Source organism: Chiloscyllium plagiosum, unplaced genomic scaffold, assembly GCF_037043375.1.
Source record: "Chiloscyllium plagiosum isolate Xiang-an unplaced genomic scaffold, Cpla_swu_hap1 HiC_scaffold_29, whole genome shotgun sequence".
In the NCBI taxonomy this organism is placed as follows: Eukaryota; Metazoa; Chordata; class Chondrichthyes; order Orectolobiformes; family Hemiscylliidae; genus Chiloscyllium; species Chiloscyllium plagiosum.
The window spans coordinates 2,442,237-2,461,261 of NW_028270167.1; the positions used below are offsets into that span (position 1 = coordinate 2,442,237).

General features: G+C 40.8%; 1 protein-coding gene across 3 annotated transcripts in view; it reads right to left on the reverse strand.

Moving 5' to 3' along the window:
• The window catches only part of cbl (Cbl proto-oncogene), a 228,733-nt gene that overhangs the window by 184,153 nt on the left and 25,555 nt on the right, over positions 1-19,025 (reverse strand). For all 3 annotated transcript variants that reach the window (XM_043677729.2, XM_043677728.2, XM_043677727.2), the window contains exon 2: positions 4,757-5,004. In XM_043677729.2, coding sequence (XP_043533664.1) covers positions 4,757-5,004 — 248 coding nt within the window. The remainder of the gene's footprint in view (positions 1-4,756; positions 5,005-19,025) is intronic.

Here is a 19,025-nt window from a genome sequence, read left to right on the forward strand (position 1 = left end):
CAAGTCTGGGAGGGAGGGAGAGACAAAGAGGACCATAAATTAAATTGGAGGCTGAAGGAAAAAAAAAACAAAGTCTGGAGTTAAATACTACAAAATTTCACAACTTAACTGAATAGTTCAATTATCAGGTTGATTCCTCAGTCTGGTCACGAACCATGAGCAATACTTTCACTAGCTTTCCTTCAATAATGCTGATTTGGAGAAAGAACTAATAAAAATACTGAGGGAAATCTGCTTCTTTTTCACAATCTGATACCAAAAACTCTCTCAGGAATTTGGCTTCTCCCCCACTTTGTGGGGGAAAAAAAGTTAAACATTTTGATATGCTTGTTAGTGAGATTGTTGGTGCTAATACAACCATCATATACCTACAATGGCCAAAATATGCAAGTTGCAAACCTGTTATGGCTTTTACAAGAAATATTTCCATTTAAGGAATGATTGGCTCCAACCTACAAAAAAAATTACTCTTTCTTTTCATGAGCTTAAAGATTTGTTAGAACATCCTGAAAAAAAAAAGGAAAAGATGGTAAGAGCAAAATGGGTTTCAGTGTTATTCTCTCTTAAAAACTTCCATTTAAATTTCATATACAATTTTAAAACCATTAAACATTGCCAAATCACCATTTTGTCCTATAAGAGGTAGCATTTTATAAAACTGCGATGCAAGAAGCATTAGAATTAGGCCAGGGATGTAAAAAAAATTCAGAATTGTTCACAAACTTCCAAAGGGATTTACATTGAATGAAGTACTTTTGAAATGTAGACACTATTGGAATGCAGAAACTAACTTACAGAAAGCAAAATTCTACAATATGATAACAAGCACAATTTGTTTTTGGTAATGCCGCTTGAGGCATTAATTTAGCCAGGATACCAATACCCTGCTCTTTTTCAAAATTGCAGCACAGGATTTTTACATCACCTGAGAAGGTGGACTAGGCCTTGGGTTAACATCGCATTTGAAAGACAGCACCTGCAAAAGGATATGTCTTGGGTCCACTGCTGTTTGTCATTTTCATAAATGACCTGAATGAGGGCGTAGAAGGATGGGGGGGGTTAGTAAATTTGCGGATGACACTAAGGTTGGTAGAGTTATGGAGAGTGCAGAAGGATGTTGCAGGTTACAGAGGGACATAATTAAGCTGCAGAGCTGGCTAAGAGGTGGCAAATGGAGTTTAATGTGGAAAGGTGTGAGATGATTCATTTTGGAAGGAGCAACAGGAATAAAGAGTAAGGGGCTAATGGGAAGATTCTTGGACATGTAGGTGAGCAGAAGGATCTCTGTGTTCATGTACATAAATTCTGAAAGCTGCCACCCAGGTTGATAGGGTTGTTAAGAAGGCATACAGTGTGTTAGCTTTTATTAGTAGAGGGATTGAGTTTTGGAACCTTGAGGTCATGCTGCAGCAGTACAAAACTCTTGTGCGGCCGCACTTGGAATACCGCACACAGTTCTGGCATTGTGGAAGGATGTGGAAGCTTTGGAAAGGTTTCAGAGGAGATTTACTAGGATGTTGCCTGGTATGGAGGGAAGGTCTTACGGGGAAAGGCTGAGGGACGTGAGGCTGTTTTTGCTGAACAGAAGAAGGTTGAGACATACAAGATAATCAGAGGGTTAGATAGGGTGGACATTGAGAGCCTTTTTTCTCAGGTGGTGATGGCCAGCATAGTTTTAAACTGAGGGGTGATAGATATAGGACAGATGTTAGATGTAGTTTCTTTACTCAGAGTAGCAGGTGCATGGAACGCACAGCCTGCAACAGTAGTAGACCCGCCAACTTTAAGGGCATTTAAATGGTCATTGGATAAACATATGGATGATAATGGAATAGTGTAGGTTAGATGGATTTCAGATTGGTTTCACAGGTTGGTGCAACCAAGAGCCAAAGGGCCTGTACTGTGCTGTAATGTTCTATGTTCTAAAGCACTGAGGTGAGCACAAGATTAGGCTGATGCTCAAGTTTTAGAATGTAACTTGAGCACACAACCTTTTAACTAAAGGAGCAACAGTGATACCAGCTGAACTATGGCAAATGCTCCAAGGGTAATTTTTTTATTACCACAAGGTCCTCGTAAGATCTTCCCTCCTTATTGTATCAGCAAAATTATTCTACCTCAGAAGTTCTATCATTATAAAGAACATTGCCATTAAAAATGTTGCACATTGAGAAGTAGGAAGATATTGCAGATATATTCTAAATAAAACATATCACCCAAACCATTTACTGTTCTCCCCTAGTAAGATATTATCCATAAGGGTAAGACATATTGCTTTTAGGTCAACTAATGCCAATACCATTGTAACAACTTGCGTTTATATAGCGCATTTAATACAGGGAAACTTCTCAAGGCACTTTAGCCAACTCTGTGCCAGCATTTCTTTGTCTAAGCTCTTGCTTGTTTTAAACACTTGATCCTTCACCCTGAACCAAATGACTACATATATGTAACTCATGAGCCTTTCACACTGAAGGTACCTCAGGAGGTACCAGTGTACCACAGCAAATATCAGCAGACACGTTCCCCTTTCACAAATCTGACTCCCAGGTATCACTTATTGTTTTGGAACTGCCCTCAGTGCTGACCCAAAACTAATGCCAGCTTTTGCAGCTTCAGAATGCTGTAGACAGAAGTACATTTAAGGATACCAGAAACTAAAGGATTAAAAAATGGTGCTTTTACAATGAAATGGGAAAATACAGAAATGAAGGAGAGTTAGAAATTCAGGTGAGGCAGAGGGAAGATAGCAGCTGAGAAATCACTTGAAGGTGAGAAAGGTCCAGAACTGACTGAGTTGGAGAAAGATTTCTTACATAAAATGGAGAGTTAAATGGGGAAAAGAATGCCACCTTAACTGGGTCGGAAGAATAGAGTTCAGCAGCTTGAAATGTGAATGCAATGCAAGAGGGGGACACAGTATCAATCTGAAATAGAAGGGAGAGTTGGAACTGAAGAGAGCAAATGGACAGTTACAAGTCCGTGTAGAAACTTGCTTTCACGTGGCAGGATAATTCTTCAGGAAAAAGTGAGGACTGCGAATGCTGGAGATCAGAGTCGAGAGTGTGTTGCTGAGAAAGCACAGCAGATCAGGTAGCATCCGAGAAACCGGAGAATCGACGCTTTGGGCATAAGTCCTTCATCAGGTATGAGGCTTATGGGCTGCAGGGAGTCATGGCACCTTTCCCTGCCACCGCAGGAAGTGCAAATCCTACACCCACACCACTCCCCACACCTCCGTCAAAGGCCCCAGAAGATCCTTCACATCCGTCAGAAATTTACGTGTACCTCTACCAATCTACTGCATCCATCACATCCGGTGTGGTCTCCTCTACCATGGGGAGACAGGACGCTTTCTTGCGGATCGTTTCTGAGAACATCTCTGGGACACCCACACCCACCAACCCCACCGCCCCATGGGTTGAACACTTCAACTCCCGCTCCCATTCAGTCAAGGACATGCAGGTCCTGGGTTTCCTCCACCGCCAAATCATTACTATCCACTACCTGCAGGAAGAACGCCTCATATTTCACCTTGAGACACTGCAACCACACGGAATAAATGTGAATTTCAACAGCTTCCTCATTTCCCCTCTCCCCATATTATCCCAGTCCCAAGCCTTCAACTTGGCACCACCCGTCGGACCTGTCCATCACTCCTCCCTCTGACCTTCTTCCACCTATTGCTTTCTCAACTACCCACCCCACACCCCTCCCATTTATCTCTGAGTCCCCTTGGCCCACAAGCCTCATTCCTGATGAAGGGCTTTTGCCCGAAACGTCCATTCTCCTGCTCCTCAGATGCTGTCTGCCCTGCTGTGCTTTCCCAGCAACACACTCTCGATGAGGATAATTCTTCAGCCATAAGTTTTTTGAGAGCTGGGGCAGCCTTTTTTTAAGATGTTGACTAATTTTAAGAGTTTGTTGTTAAATTGGCAGATTTTTCCAATGCTAAATAAATCATTTGCTTATAAAAAGAATTTAGGACTCGTCATGTTAGTCATGGATAACTCAAGAAAAAAATCTAAGACCACTGCCATCATTCCACAGATAGCCAAGGTGCTAGCTCCAAGTTTCAGCTCAATTCTAGGCACCATTTTCCACTAGTTTTCAGGAGCTCTCAATTTTCATGCTTGAACCTAAAACCAGCCAAGTGTGCGGATTCACATCCTGCATCCACAACACTCAGTTGTTAACTGATTTAGTCAGATGACACATTTTTTGCAAAAAGAGCATTCTGTCATTTTAAAATGTCATACTTTATATATTTTAACTTAGCACCTTTACATGCCAGTGCCTTGTACAGGAATTGATGTATAATTAGGTAAAGTAAAAGTACAGTCACCATAGTCTTACCAGACCATAGAGCTGCCTTCCCACTAAAGGAGGGAGAAATCAATGGTGGTTTAATCTGAAGGTCACTACACCTCAGGCAAGGGGAGAGGCTGATAAGAAGAGTCCTTCATGGCAACATCAGCTAGTGTAGGAATTAAATTCATACTGTTGATCTCACTCTACATCACAAACTAATCATCCAGCCAACTGAGTTAAATGACTCCCAATAGTTCAGTATAAACAGGTGGACACCTCAAATACTATAATTCTGAGTTATAAATTCTGTACGCTGACAAGTTACATAAATAACACAACTGTGAATAACTCTTAAATACATGCTTTCAACTATTTTGTTTGTTATGTCATCACATCTGACCACCAGCATTAAGAAATTCCAAATAGAAACAAAATCGACTCCTACCTTGGCTGTGAGGTTTCTTCATACATTTTCTCTTTCCCCTCTTTGAAAAGGCTAATGGTCTGTTTTGTCTTCTTAAGCAGGTTCTCCATGAAAACTCTGAAATATTCATTCTCACCAAGAACTTCCATCTTTCCCTCATATCGAGTCAGGATCAGACGCAGGTGCTGGTAAGTGTCAGGCAACAGATCTAGAATGTAGGGAGGGCTGTTCTTTAGCCCTACTTTGGGGTTCTGACACAGTCGCACCACCTACAGTGAGAAAACAAATGAAACACGAAATCTGTAAATGAAAGAGTGAAAGGGCAGGAAAAAAAAGTAAAATAATCCCCTTTCTGGCCAAATGAATGAGGAGGTTATTTTAAAAATGCACACCTTGCTGTATTATAATTTAATCTCAGGAAAGGAGGAAGGAGGATTCAACCCATTAAGACAAGCACATTTCTGAAGAAGGGTCACTAGACTTGAAATGTTAATGCTCTTTTCTCTCATAGATGCTGCCAGACCCGCTAAATTTCTCCAGCAATTTCTTATTCTTGTTTGTGTCTCACTTCTACATTAAGCTATGAGAGTCAGTAGCCTCTCTCAATGCGGGATGCAGTCAATACAACTCAGGTTGGCATGGTGGTCATTGCTACCTCAGAGATTGCGACCCTAAAATTTAAGCTCTCAGCCTCCACTTGGTGTCCACTTTGGGTAGCCCTGCTCTCAGATTACCAAACTGTTAATTGGTTCAAAAAGTCCTTTCCTATTTACATTATTAAGGCATCATCAGATTTAACATGCTTCTTTTATTCTTTTTTCACCAGGGTACCGTTCGGTTTCTTAAGTAACATCTAATGATTTGGAGTGTTACACACCATCTTTTTCTCATTATAGAAGGAAACATATAGTTGCTTTGAGATTCGGTGGACCAACTCTTGGATAAGGATTTGTCATATGAGGAATGATTACTTCAAGAGTATGTTGATGTTCAGCTGTTGAGTACATTTAGATACATAGATAATGGATGTAACTGGAATTTAAATAGGTCAGCCACGATCTTATTGACTAGTGAAGGATGCTGAAATGGCTGAATGGCCTATATCTACCACCATTTGTTATGACATTTTTCCAAAAAGAGGGTTCCCAAAGCAGGCAAGATGGCCTAATTATGCCCTAAGCTACCCTTTGAGTGATTCTAATTTCACATTTCCCAACCTGTACTATTTCTTGGTCAACTACCTGGTTGAGTTTGCTTAACCATCCTCCTAGATCATGCAGAACTCTAGATCTAGGGCAGCACGGTGGTTCAGTGGTTAGCACTGCTGCCTCACAGCACCAGGGTCCCAGGTTCGATTCCAGCGGGTGACTGTCTGTGTGGAGTTTGCACATTGCGCGGGTTTCCTCTGGGTGCTCCGGTTTCCTCCCACAGTCCAAAGATGTGTGGGTCAGGTGAATTGGCCATGCTAAATTGCCCATAGTGTTAGATGCATTAGTCAGAGGGAAATGGGTCTGGGTGGGTTACTCTGAGGGTCAGTGTGGACTGTTGGGCCGAAGGGCCTGTTTCCACACTGTAAGGAATCTAATCTAATCTAATCTACTATAGGTGTTAAATTGAAGCTCAGTAAGGCTTCCCCACAAGGCAACAGCGGTCAATCATGGGATAAGGCTTTGTTACGTAGAAAGTTAAAAAGGTAACAATCTCTGGTTTACTCCTGGTGGCAACATTCTAATGACAATAGGAATAATAAGGTAGGGCAGAATATCAATGGCTAAAGAGATGGTGCAATGTGCAAGGATTCAGATTTTTGGGTTATTGGGACCTCTTCTGGGGCAGGAAAGACCTATTCAAAAGGGATGGATTTCACTTGAACTGGCAAGAGATCAATACCCTGGTGGGGAAGATTTGCTACTTGTATTTTGAGAGCCGAGTGAGTGAGCAAAGCGTACGTGTGTGCTTGTGTGGGAGAAAGAAAGACAGAGAGCGCGCATGAGAGAACAGAAAGGCCAGTGTGCGTGAGTGAATGAGTGATTATGTGCGTGTGGGGGTTCTCCTCGAAGCAGCAGTAAATATAGAAAGACAGAGGAGGATGCTTCTGACTCAGAAAAGAGCAACTTAATCAGAAAAGGCAGATGACAGCATGAGGTAACTCTAAAGAATTAAACTGATTTACTTCAATGCAAGGGGTCTTACAGGTAAGGCTGATGAACTCAGGACATGTATGGGAACATGGGATTGGGATATCATAGCTATTGCAGAAACCGTGCTGAGGGAAGGTCAGGACTGGCAACTCAAATGCTCTGGGTTTTAAATGCTATAGGAAGCATAGAAAGGGAGACAAGGTGGGGGAGTGGCATGTTTGATTAAAGAAAGCACTACTTCTGTAATTAGACTGGATATTTCGGAGAGAATGTCTTATATGGGTAGAAATTAGAAACAAGAAAGGTATGATCACCTTGATGGGATTGTACTATGGGCCCCCATAGTCAGAGGGAAATTGAAGAGAAAATATGGAGAGAAATCTCAAATATATGTAAGAATAGGGTTGCAACAGTTGGAGACTAATTTTCCAAACATTGACTGGGACTGCCATAGTGTTAAAGACTTGGATGAGGAGGAATTTGTTAAACATGTTCAAGAAAACTTTCTTCATCAATATGTATAGGTTCCTACTACAGAAGGGACAAAACCTGGCCTTCTGTTGGATAATAAGCAGGGCATAAGTGATTGAAGTGTTAGTAGAGGAATACTTTGTGACTAATTATCATAATTCTATTAGTTTTAAAATAGTCATGGAAAAGGATGAGCCTTCCATAAAAGATAAAGTTCTTAAAAACACAAAGCACTGGAGAAACATAGATCTGCAGGCATCTGTGGAAAGAGAAACATAGTTAACATTTTGAGTCCAGTATAACTGCTTCGGAACAGAAGGGCGGGTGTGAAATTATGTTTTTTATGCTATTGGGATGTAGAGAAATCTTTAGGAAAGATCTACAAGTATAGACCAAAATTTGAAAATAAGTGATAAATCATTTAACGACATTGAATGAGGAGAAATATTTTCTCTTAGTCTTTGGAATTCTGTTTCAGAGTGTGGAGGCAGTCACTGAATATCTTCAGGATCAAGTTAGAAAGATTTTGGATCAACAAGGAAATCAAAAGGTTATGGGGCACATACAGGAGTTAAAGCCACAATCAGATCAGCCATGACCTTACTAAATAGCAGAGTAGGCTTAAAGCAACAAATGACCTAACTCCAGCTCCCTTTTATCATGATGTAATGATCGAATTAATTGTGATGTGGAGGTGCCAGTTTTGGACTGGGGTGGACAAAGTCAGAACTCACGCAACAGCAGGTTACAGTCCAACAGGTTTATTTAAAATCACAAGTCACTTCAACTGACGAAGGATCAGCACTCTGAAAGCGTGTGATTTCAAATAAACCTGGTGTTGAGTGACATCTGACTGAATTAATTGGTTTGCTGAATTATTGTCTCAATTTACAAAGACAGTAGTACAACTGGCACCCATAAAAAGTGCACTCCAGTATGGATCACCATCTTCAGAAAGAAAATTCCAAATGCAAACAGAAGTTTAGTTTGTTAAGAAAGGCAATCAGAAACAAACTTTAACCCCTGGTTTCACCATTGAGGAAGTGGTTGGCAGGATGAGTGCCGGATAAGAACATGAGTCAAAGTTACACTTCTACTTTTTATACTTCCCTAGTCAGCAAAAGGGAAGAGAACACAGCGGTGCAAAGGAGTTACATTCACAAACCACTCAAGTTTTAGAAAGCAGTACTGATAATTTTTCTACAAAAGATTTAAGTGACTGAAACAGAGAACATACCATAGAAACATATCAATTTCTCAAACTGCTTTCCTTCAATTATCTGTCGAAGTTCAGTAAACTTGAAATGGTTCAGAAAAGATTTACAAAGATGTTGCCAGGGTTGGAGGGTTGGAGCTATAGGGAGAGGCTGAATAGGCTGGGGCTGTTTTCCCTGGAACATAGGAGGCTGAAGGATGACCTTATAGAGGTTTATAAAATCATGAGGGGCATGGATAGGATAAATAGACAATGTCTTTTCCCTGGAGTGGTGGAGTCCAGAACTAGATGTCATAGGTTTAAGGTGAGAGGGGAAAGATTTAAAAGGGACCGAACGGAGAACTTTTTCATACAGAGGGTGGTGCGTGTATTGAACAAGCTGCCAGAGAAAGTTATGGAGGCTGGTACATTTACACCATTTAAAAGGCATCCGGATGGGTATATGAACAGGAAGGATTTAGAGGGTTATGGGCTAAGCGCTGGCAAATAGGACTAGATTAGGTTAGGATAGGATATCTGGTAGGCATGGAAGAGTTGGACTGAAGGGTCTGTTTCCATGCTGTACATCTCTATGACTCTATGATATAGAATTATAAAGGGCAGCTGGGATCGAGGCTGTTGCTCATCTGGAGAAGCAAAGCCAACAGAGAATGGCTGGATCAAATGGGACAAAGTAAAGAATTTCCCTATTTAAATCTAATCTCCTCCCCAATTTCTCAAAAAAAGTTAGGCTTAAAACCATCAACCTGAAAAGAAGGCCCACAAAGATATGACTTCTTTAAATTCAATCACAGAAAGTGAGCATCACGGATCTGTGTCAGCATTTATTGCCTTGAGGACAGTTACCAGTCAACCACATTGGGTTCGGAATCACATGCAGGCCAGACCAGGTAAGGCTGATAGTTAGTTACCTTCCCCAAGGACAGTGAATCAGGTGGGTTTTAAATCAACAATTAACAATGGTTTCACGGTCATCACAGAACTCAATCCCAGATTTGTATCGAGTATAAATTCCGCCATTGTCCATGGAGAGATTCAAACCCAGGTTCCCAGAACATTATCTAGGATTCTGGATTAATAGTCTGAAGACAATAGCACGAGGTCACCCTTTAGATCACCAAACCTGCTTTGTAAGGCCACTTAGGGTGACACAGCTCTATACAGATGGTGCAGTCCAGCTGGATACCACTAATTTTCATCCAACTAGTTCATCATGTACAGGATCCTGTAGTTCTCATTCTAATACATTAATGAATATACTAATATTAGAGATCAACATACAGTTGGGGGTACTGGTGCATGAAACACAAAGTTAGCATGCAGGCACAGCAGGTAGTCAGGAAGGAAAGTTGACACTTATTTCAAGGGAATTGGAGTATAAGAGTAGGGAAGTCTTACTGCAATTGCACAAGGTGCTTGATGAGACCATGTTTGGTGTTCCCAAAGCAGTTTTGGTCCCTTATTTAAGGAACGATATCATTTCATTGGAGGCAATTCACAGAAGGTTCACTAGGGTGATCCTCAGTATAGAGGGACTGTCTTATGAGCAAAGGTTAAACAGGTTGGGATTCTATTCACTGAAGTTTAGACGAATGAAAGCCGAAGTCACTGAAATATACAGAATTATTATGGGGTGATTGCTGAGAGGCTGCTTCCGCTCTCTGGAGCATATAGGAACTGAGAACAGTTTTAAACTAAAGGGGTGCCAATCTAAGACTAAGATAAAGAAGAATTTCTCTGAGGGTTGAGTGCCTTTGGAACTCTTTGACATAGGGAGCTGTGGGCAAAATCCTTGTATATACTTAAGGCTGAGATAGATAGATTATTGATCAGTAGGGGAATTAACAGTTATGGGAAAGGGCAAAAAAGTAGACATGAGGAATATTGGTTCAACCATTATCCTACTAAATGGCAGTGCTGGTTCAAGAACCAAAAAGCCTGGTCCTGTCCCTCAGCACATAAAAATGAACCAAAAAGAATGCTGGAGTTAAACCACAAGCCTTTGTAACTATTAACCTCATTCTTTTCTAAAAAGAAAAATGATTGTTGGTTAATCATGAGGAATTTCACAATCTCAAACCCTATTCCAAATTCACTCAAAAATGACAGCATAGTCAACACTTATGTTATCAATCTGCAGTTCCACTAACTTTGAATAAGAAATGTTTGAAGGGAAATGGGCCAAGCGCAGGCAAGTGAGACTAGTTTAGTTTGGGATTATGGTTGACATGGGCTGGTTGGACCGATGAGTCTGTTTCCATGTTGCATAACTGTATAACTCTATGCCAGTTGTTTCTGGTCTTCCCCAAGCCAAACTTACTACCTGGAAGAATGTCTGATTAAAATATTTATCCAGAATATTGACTTAATATCAATTATCTTGCAACAAGTGAAAAGTTAAAAAAAATACAAATGTCATCCAGTTCTCAAGCTATACACCAACATCTTTTTTCAATCAATCTAATTAACCTCTTGGAATTAAAGCTGAACAGGCAAAATTTGGCTAGTTTTCCTTTAAAGATCCAACACTGAATTAGGTTTTGGCTGTTTCTATCAAAACAACATTTTCCTGCACTACCTCCTTATTCCTTGATATCTTTAAATTATAGAAATCTCTGTTCTGAATATACTCAATGACAGCCTCACAGAGGAGGCCACTGAGCCCATGATGCCAGTGTTAGCTCTTTCTAATTAATCCATTACCCGTGCTCCATTCCCACAGCCCTTTCTTTATTCTTTTAAAATATTTATCTAATTCCTTTTTGAAAACTCATGAACTGAAAATTACACGATGTCTCAGAGACAACAAGATCACTGCATGAACTGTAAAGCTACAGAATCATACTGGAAAAAGGATGAGACCTGCCAGACCCAAACAAAATGCATCCTAGCCCTGATAGTATCAGCTATCAGCATGGTGTCACAACTTTACAAGAAGCAGTTAATTAATAGGCCATCTCTGCCTTTACTATCAAATTAAGGACCAAGAAGGTTCAAAAGGATCCAAAACTGTGGAAGGAAGGCAAATCTAGGGAGAGGGAGCAATGTTTAGCAACACAGGAAGCTACGTGGATGCCTCAAAACTCAGACTTATGAAAATTAACAAACGGTGATTGCTAGAAGGTCAAACTCATCCCTTAGATGGAGGTGCAGCCCTAAGATCCAATAGTTCTGGAAAGGGTAGGTTTGAGAGTAGGCACCACCAGCTCCATGGCCTGTTGCCAAGCGACAACCTTGGGAGTGAGCTCAACCAATGCCAGTAAGATCTTGGCAGCAGCAGGAAAATTTAATAGCCAGCAGGTCCCTTTACTGGCCTAACTGACTACCTGTTGTCGAGTTGACACCCTGAGGAACAAGAAAAGTTTACTCATGTAGCCAATACTCACTGGAAAGGTAGTCAATAGGTACAGGTTGGTTCAACCCCTTCTGAAACACAGGTGAGATATCTTTCACAGAGGTATGTACAAACATCAGTGCACAGATGTTGCCATTTAGGAGTAAATCTTAAGATAAATAATCTTCAAGATGTACAGTGGTTCCAAAGCAAGAGCTGGTGCAGCAACTGTTAACCATTGTTTAATCAATTATTCTGAATCGGTTGGGTCAGTTGGCTAAACAGCGGGTTTACGATGCAAAGTGATGCCAACAGCACAGGTTCAATTGCTTTACCAACTGAAATGACTATGAGGTCAATCTCTCCCTTCAACTAAGGCTGGTGACCATCAGGTTAAACCACCACAGTTGTGTTGCTCTGAGAGACAGCAGCCCAGTGGTGACTTTATCGATATGATTTGGAGGGGGTGGTGGTGGTGGTATGGTTAAAAGGCAAAATTAATGGCTTTTTATTGGAATGCACTTTTTGTAGTATTCAGAAGAAAATAAATTAATTCATAGCACAAATTATTTTACAGCCATTACAGAGATATTATTCTAGAGTCAAAGAGGCAAACTGAATATTCAGGGGTATATTAAATTTCAAAAGGACAGGCAGGAAGTAAAGTGGGAGGGGCTAAAATGAAGATGTGCTATAGCACTCAGTATTAAATTTAAAGCCATCATTACAGGTGTTCAGTAATTTTTATGAACTTGAGTATAAAGGATTGTGGATACCTGGCTTTCTTTTTAAAAAAGAAAAGCAATAAAATGGCAGCACGTTCAATGAGTGAATAAAAAGGTGCATGGGTTTTTAAACGAGGAATTTCTTGGTAATCATCTCTTTAGATAGCTGCATATTTAATAATGATTCCCTGCCTGGACTTACAACTGTCAGAGCACGATTTCTGCTTCGGATATTGTTTACAGTAGCTTGTGACAAACCTGATGAAGGGAAGGATTTCCCAGTTCAGGTCTTTTTTTTAAAAAACCTGTTTTTATAGTGAATCCTGATTCCCGATTGTGCTCTTAAAGAGCATCTGGAAGACTTCTTGATGCTGCATTTCCTGAACAACCCAAGTCTGTCAGGGTCGGGGGGGGGGGGGGGGGGGGGGGGGGGGGTGGTATTATCTTATTTATTGAAGAGTTATATTGCTCAAAAGTATTTTCTCTCTAAAGCAAATCTCTGCAGAGACAACTTTTTTTCTGCTGTTACTCAGTCTCTCTCTCTTTTGGATTAATTGGAGGGGTAAGCAGTGTTTAATATGAAAATATGACACTAGGATAAGAAGGTACACAATTTGCTGGCTTCTATTTCCTTGTGCTTTATCTTGGCCAGTTTCCATTGATTCTTGCTTCTTCCAAATTCCCTTATAGACAGTCACCTCCAGAGGCCACAGCTATCACCAATTGTCTTCTAGTTCACAAAGTGTCAATGTCCATCATCTTCATATCACATTTGCAGGTTCTTGGAGTGGAAGTATGGACACCCAGGAGGTGTTTCAGTAGCTAGTTTATCATACAGATAATGTCTGGGAATATGGCCATTACCCACCCAAAGAGGGTGGTTGAACCAGTTCAGAAGTTGTTGGTTTGATAACAAATGTATGCCGATGGAACTAGCATTCTGAGCTGGCAATCTTGTCCTGCTAAGAGATGCCAAGAATACATCTGAGATAACGAAGGTGAAAACTGTTCAACCTTTCTTCCAGCATAGTGCGTGTTGTTCAATTTTCATGACTGTACAGATGTGCACTGAAGATGCAGGCTTGGTAGGCTGACAGTTTGATGCTCCTAAAGTGCTCAAATTCTTGGTGACAATTTCTTTTCTAGTATCTCAAAGTCAAACAAAGTCTTTTGTTAATAAGCCCAATATTAAGAAGCATAAATGGCCAGCAACAAGAAGTTAGCATCTTTACATCAGTTTGACAGGATGCAGTGTCCTCATTTCTCCTTTTATTACTGCATTGGATGTGGCTATCTCTGGCTATGCCAACATTTATTACCCACCTTTAACTACCCCAGAACAGAATGGCTAACTAGGCTATTTCAGAGGACAGCTAAGAGTCAATCATATTGCTGTGGATCCAGAGTCACATGTAGGCCCGATGAAGTAAGGATGAGATGCCTGAGCCTAAAATATATTAGTCAACCAGATAGGTTTCTTCAGAAATTGGCAATGGTTACATTGTCACCAATGGGCTAGCTTTTAATGCCAGAATTTTTCAAACTGATTTCAAATGTCACTATCTGCCAATGGTGGGATTCAAAAAGTGCAAGTTACAAGAGAAAGAAATAGCCTACCCTTCTAAGTTGTTAGTCCAGTGACAATACCATTACAGCAAAACCTCCCACAAAGCCAGAATGAGATGTGTATTTAAATGGAAATCTCCAAAATTCATCCACCTTCCAGCAAAGGTTGCATCATGATCTCTGCAATAGACAGGTCAATAGGCAATAGGTGGAGTAGGCCATTCTGCCCTTCGAGCCAGCATCACCATTCATTATGATCTTGGCTGATCATCTACAATCAGTATTCTATTCCTGCCTTATCCCCATAACCCTTGATTCCACTATCCTTAAGAGTTCTATCCAACTCTTTCTTGAAAGTATCCAGAAACTTGGCCTCCACTGCCTTCTGAGGCAGAGCATTCCACACACCCACCACTCTCTGGGAGAAGAAGTTTCTCCTCAACATGTTCTAAATGGCCTACCCCTTATTTTTAAACTGTGTCCTCTGGTTCGGGACTCACCCATCAGCGAAAACATGCTTCCTGCCTCCAGAGTGTCCAATCCTTTAATAATCTTATACGTCTCAATCAGATCCTCTCTCAGCCTTCTAAACTCAAGGGTATACAAGTCCAGTCTCTCAAATCTTTCAACGTAAGATAGTCTCGTCATTCGGGAATTGACCTCGTGAACCTATTCTGTACTCCCTCAATAGCCAGAATGCCTTTCCTCAAATTTGGAGACCAAAACTGTACACAATATTCCAGGTGCGGTCTCACCAGGGCCCTGTACAGCTGCAGAAGAACCTCTTTGCTTCTATACTCAATTCCTCTTATTATGAAGGCCAGCATGCTATTAGCTTTCTTCACTGCCTGCTGTACCTGCATTCTTGCTTTCATTGACTGATGTACAAGAACACCTAGGTCTCATTGTACTGCCCCTTTACATAACTTGACTACATTTAGGTAGTAATCTGCCTTCCTGTTCTTGCCAGCAAAGTGGATAACCACACATTTATCCACATTAAACTGCATCTGCCATGCATCTTCCTGAAGAAGGGCCTGTGCCCGAAACGTCGAATCTCCTGTTCCCTGGATGCTGCCTGACCTGCTGTGCTGTTCCAGCAATAAAGTTTCAACTTTGATCTCCAGCATCTGCAGACCTCACTTTCTCCATGCATCTGTCTACTCACAGGTCACCCTGTAATCTCCTAACATCCTCCTCACATTTCCCCCTGCCACCCAGCTTTGTATCATCAGCAAATTTGCTAACATTACTTTTAATACCATCATCTATATCATTAGTGTGGATTGTAAAAAGCTGCGGTCACAGCACTGATCCCTGCGGTACCCCACTGGTCACCGCCAGCCATTCTGAAAGGGAGCCGTTTATCACTACTCTTTGTTTCCTGTCAGCCAACCAATTTTCAATCCAAGTCAGTATTTTGCCCCAATACCATGCGCCCTAATTTTGCTTACTAACCTCCTATATGGGACTTTATCAAAGGCTTTCTGAAAGTCTAGGTACACTACATCCACTGGATCTCCCTTGTCCATCTTCAGAGTTACATCCTCAAAAAATTCCAGAGGATTAGTCAAGCAGGATTTCCCCTTCATAAATCCATGCTGATTCTGACCTATCCTGTTTCTGCTATCCAGATGTGTCGTAATTTCATCCTTTATAATTGACTCCAGCATCTTTCCCACCACTGAGGTCAGACTAACTGGTCTATAATTCCCTGTTTTCTCTCTCCCTCCTTTCTTAAAAATTGGGACAACATTAGCCACCCTCCAATCCGCAGGAACTGATCCTGAATCTATAGAACATTGGAAAATGATCATCAATGCATCCGTGATTTCTCGAGCCACCTCCTTCAGTACCCTGGGATGTAGACCATCAGATCCCGGGGACTTATCAGCCTTCAGACCTAACAGTCTCTCCAATACCATTTCTTGGCAAATATAAATTCCCTTTAGTTCAGGTCCTTCAGCCACTATTACCTCTGGGAGATTGCTTGTGTCTTCCCCAGTGAACACAGATCTGAAGTACCAAGTCAACTCTTCTGCCATTTCTTTGTTCCCCCTAATATATTCACCTGTTTCTGTCTTCAAGGGCCCAATTTTAGTCTTAACCATTTTTTTTTCCTTTCACATATCTAAAAAAGTTTTTACTATCCTCCTTTATATTTTTGGCCAGTTTACCTTCGTACCTCATTTTTTCTCTGCGTATTTCCTTCTTAGTAATCCTCTGTTGTTCTTTAAAAGCTTCCCAGTCCTCTGTTTTCCCACTCATCATTACTATGTTATACTTTTTCTCTTTTGACTTTATATGTTTCTTAACTTCCCTCGTCAGCCACTGCCACATCTGCCTCCTCTTAGGATCTTTCTTCCTTTTTGGAATGAACTGATCCTGCATCTTCTGCATTATACCCAGAAATACCTACCATTGTTGCTCCACTGCCATCCCTGCTAGGGTATTGCACCATTGAACTTTGGCCAGCTCCTCCCTCATAGCTCCATAGTTCCCTTTATTCAACTGAAATATTGTCACTTCCGATTGTACCCTCTCCTTTCAAATTGCAGATTAAAGCTTATTGTATTATGATCACTACCTCCTAACGGCTCCTTCACTTCGAGGTCCCTGATCAAATCCGATTTGTTGCACAACACCAGATCCAGAATTGCCTTCTCCCTGGTAGGCTCCAGCACCAGCTGTTCTAAGAATCCATCTCGGAGGAACTCTCCCTTTCTTGGAGTCCAGTACCATCCTGATTCTCCCAGTCTACCTGCATGTTGAAATTCCCTATAACAACTGTAGTAATATCTTTGCTACAGGCCAATTTCAGCTCCTTATTCAACTTACACCCTACATCCAGACTACTGTTTGGGGGCCTGTAGATAACTTCCATGAAGGTCTTTCTACCCTTAGAATTTCTCAGCTCTATCCATACTGATTCTACATCCCCTGATTCTAGGTCCTCCCGCGCACGGGACTGAATATCATTCCTTACCAACAGGGCCACCCCATCCCCTCTGCCCGTCAGTCTGTCCTTGCGATAGCACTTATAGCCTTGAATATTCATCTCCTAGGCCCTGTCCACTTGAAGCCACGTCTCAGTTATCCCCACAATATCGTAACTGCCAATTTCCAAATGAGCCTCAGGCTGATCCATCTTATTTCTAATGCTTCGTGCATTCATATAATATTTTTAATTTGTTATTGCCCTCACCCTTCCTATCAATCTCTATTTCACTCAACCTTACGGCATGATCCCTTTTTGAGTTTTCTGCTCCATTGATACCGTTGTCTTTCTTGACTTCTCTTGTTCTAACTTTCCCTTCAATTTCCTTCTTAAACTTGCAGATTGTCCCCTCCCCCCACTATTTAGTTTAAACGCAGCTGTGTTGCAGTGGCAAACCTGCCTACCAGAATGCTGGTCCCCCACCTATTAAGGTGCAACCCGTCCCTCTTGTATAATTTATCCTTACCGCAAAACATATCCCAGTGATCCAAGAATTTAAATCCTTCCTTCCTGGTCAAAAGAGGTTGCTCTACATCCACCCTAACAGGGACTAAAATTCCATACTGTTAGCACTAACCTGATCCACACTGGCTGTCCTACCAAATAGCGAACCAGCCCTGCCAAGGAATTAAGAGTTGATCAGGCAACGTGAAATTATACATGCATGTTATAACCAGGAGCAATGGATAGTGATGCCAGAGCCTCCATATTCTTTCCATCACAGGTTTGGCCAGGAATTCCCCTTTACTTGTAAAGCCTCATGAATATCAGATGATCAATGTTTCAGACTACTTCAAAATATATCAGAAGACGTGTTTCAGCTTTGTGCATAAATATTTCCAAATTTGTATTCTTCAATTGATGCAAGGGAAAATTGGTTCTGGCTCCTCTGTATTAAAAGTACTTGGATTTCCTCTGTTGTTTCAATTCTACACATACAACAATATCCTCAAAGGACTAACCATCATTACACTAATAATCCTCAATTTCTTGGACCATTTCCAATTCCATCATTAGTTCAATTTTCAACATGGCTCTTTGCAGCAGTTGAATGGGAAGACAATAAAAAGAAAATCACAACAGTCATGCCTTGATGCAAGAACAAAATTGTTTTGTGAACTTTATTCTGCAATCCCCAAATTCTAAGTGTTATGATCCAAGCTGATGGTAACACTGGACAACCCAATTCCTATAGTGAAACTTGTCACAATATAACATAATTCTATTTACATTCATTTGTGGGATGTAGACATTGCTGCCTAGCCAGTATATATTCCCCAACCCTGGTTGCCTCTAAGAAGGTGGTCATAAGCTGTAGTTTACAGTTTGGTTACTATGATAGCAAATAGATATATTCACACAAGTCTGTTAAGGATTCTTTTTTAAAAAAAAGCACATGTTTATTACACAAAATAAAATACAAAGCTGTATGTGAAATAATTTGAAAAATTCTCAACACAAATGACAGAACAAAGTTTCATTTTTCCCCCCAGCAATATCCTTTACAGTCACTCAAATCCCACAAAGTTTTTTGCCCAACTTAAATTTAGATATTTTACTCAAATAACTTTTTTCAGCCCCCTTTTGTGGACTGCTGAACAGCTTTACAGTTTTATAGTCTAGAAACACCTTTCCAATTCTGAGGACCTGGATTCCTTTCGTTATGACATGGGGTAACCCTACCAACCCCAATCATGTATTAAGTTCATGTTTGAATTACTTTGATCTCTTTAAAAAAGGTTACTTGAACAGAATTGATACAGATATTTTTCACCTCTCATTTAAAGTACAAAATTCCGAAATCATATTATACACTTTTAATGCATCAGTTATTCTTTT